Source organism: Nannospalax galili, unplaced genomic scaffold (assembly GCF_000622305.1).
Source record: "Nannospalax galili isolate Female #2095 unplaced genomic scaffold, S.galili_v1.0 scaffold1146, whole genome shotgun sequence".
In the NCBI taxonomy this organism is placed as follows: Eukaryota; Metazoa; Chordata; class Mammalia; order Rodentia; family Spalacidae; genus Nannospalax; species Nannospalax galili.
In genome coordinates, this window is record NW_008355380.1 from 8,999 (window position 1) to 10,635 (window position 1,637).

General features: G+C 36.5%; 1 protein-coding gene across 1 annotated transcript; it reads left to right on the forward strand.

The window, feature by feature from the left end:
• Positions 1–74: 74 nt before the first annotated feature.
• On the forward strand, positions 75–1,387 carry LOC103749684 (zinc finger protein 345-like). Its single transcript, XM_029555773.1, has one exon. The coding sequence runs from the start codon at positions 75–77 to the stop codon at positions 1,236–1,238; it is 1,164 nt and encodes a 387-aa protein (XP_029411633.1). The 3' UTR covers positions 1,239–1,387.
• The last annotated feature ends 250 nt before the right edge of the window (positions 1,388–1,637 follow it).

Below are 1,637 nucleotides of genomic sequence, written 5' to 3' on the forward strand. Positions count from 1 at the left end.
AACAAAATATTTTGAGTCTTATGTATATTTCCAATAGAATTTTGTCTTTATTTAGTCGTATAATTATTACTCCCATGTGTCATGTCATACTCAACATTTACTCAACAGGAACAAAACCCTATAAATGTAAAGACTGTAACAAGGCCTTTGTTCGGAACTCTCTCCTCATTCAACACCAGAGAATTCATACCGGAGAAAAACCTTACAAATGTGAAGAATGTGGCAAAGCTTTTAGCTGTTCTTCAAGCCTTACCCCACACCAGAGAATTCACACTGGAGAGAAACCCTACAAATGTGAAGAATGTGGACAGGCTTTTAACTGTTCTTCACACCTGTATAAGCATCAGAGAATTCACACTGGTGAGAAACCGTACAAATGCAAAGAATGTGGTAAAGCATTTAACTGGTCTTCTAGCCTTACCCAACACCAAAGAATTCATACTGGAGAGAAACCCTACAAATGTGAAGAATGTGGCCTGGCCTTTAACTGTTCTTCACACCTGTATAGGCATCAGAGAATTCATACTGGTGAAAAGCTTTACAAATGCAAAGAATGTGGAAAAGCCTTTAACTGTTCTTCATACCTCAATTATCATCAGATACTTCATACTGGAGATAAACCCCACAAATGTGAAGAATGTGGCAAAGCCTTTACCATGTTCTCTTATCTTAGTAAACACCAAAGAATTCATACTGGAGAAAAACCCTATAAATGCAAAGAATGTGACAAAGCCTTTAATAATTGTTCAGCCCTAACTCAACACCAAAGAATTCACACTGGAGAGAAACCCTACAAATGCAAAGAATGTGAAAAAGCTTTTAATAATAGTTCGAGCCTTACTCATCACCAAAGAATTCACACTGGAGAGAAACCCTACAGATGCAAAGAATGTGAAAAAGCTTTTAATAATAGTTCGAGCCTTACTCATCACCAAAGAATTCACACTGGAGAGAAACCCTACAGATGCAAAGAATGTGAAAAAGCTTTTAATAATAGTTCGAGCCTTACTCATCACCAAAGAATTCACACTGGAGAGAAACCCTACAGATGCAAAGAATGTGAAAAAGCTTTTAATAATAGTTCGAGCCTTACTCATCACCAAAGAATTCACACTGGAGAGAAACCCTACAGATGCAAAGAATGTGGTAAGGCTTTTAACTCTTCTTCACACCTGTATAGGCATCAGAGAATTCATACAGAGAATTTACAAATGCAAAGAATGTGGAAAAGCCTTTAACTCTTCTTCACACCTTAATTATCATCAGAGAATTCATACTGGAGAGAAACCCTACAAGTGCGAAGAATGTGGCAAAGCCTTTAATAATTGTTCAGCTCTTACTCAACACCGAAGAATTCATACTGGTGAGAAACCCTACAGATGCACAGAATGTGGCCAAGGCTTTAACTGTTCTTCAAACCTTAAACAACACCAAAGAGTTCATACTGGAGAGAAATTCTACAAATATGAAGATTATGGAAAAACCTTTAATAATTGTAAAGTCCTTACTCAACAGCAAGGAATTCATACATACTGGAAACACTATAAATGCAAGAGGGTGACAAAGTGTTTAGCAGTTATTCAACAGTTATGAAACATCAAAAATTAACATAAAAGAGAAACCCTACAAGTTCAAAT

What these genes read in the sequence shown, in the direction of transcription:
- LOC103749684 (XM_029555773.1), top strand. Translation starts at nt 75, where the DNA reads ATGTGTCATGTCATACTCAACATTTACTCAACAGGAACAAAACCCTAT.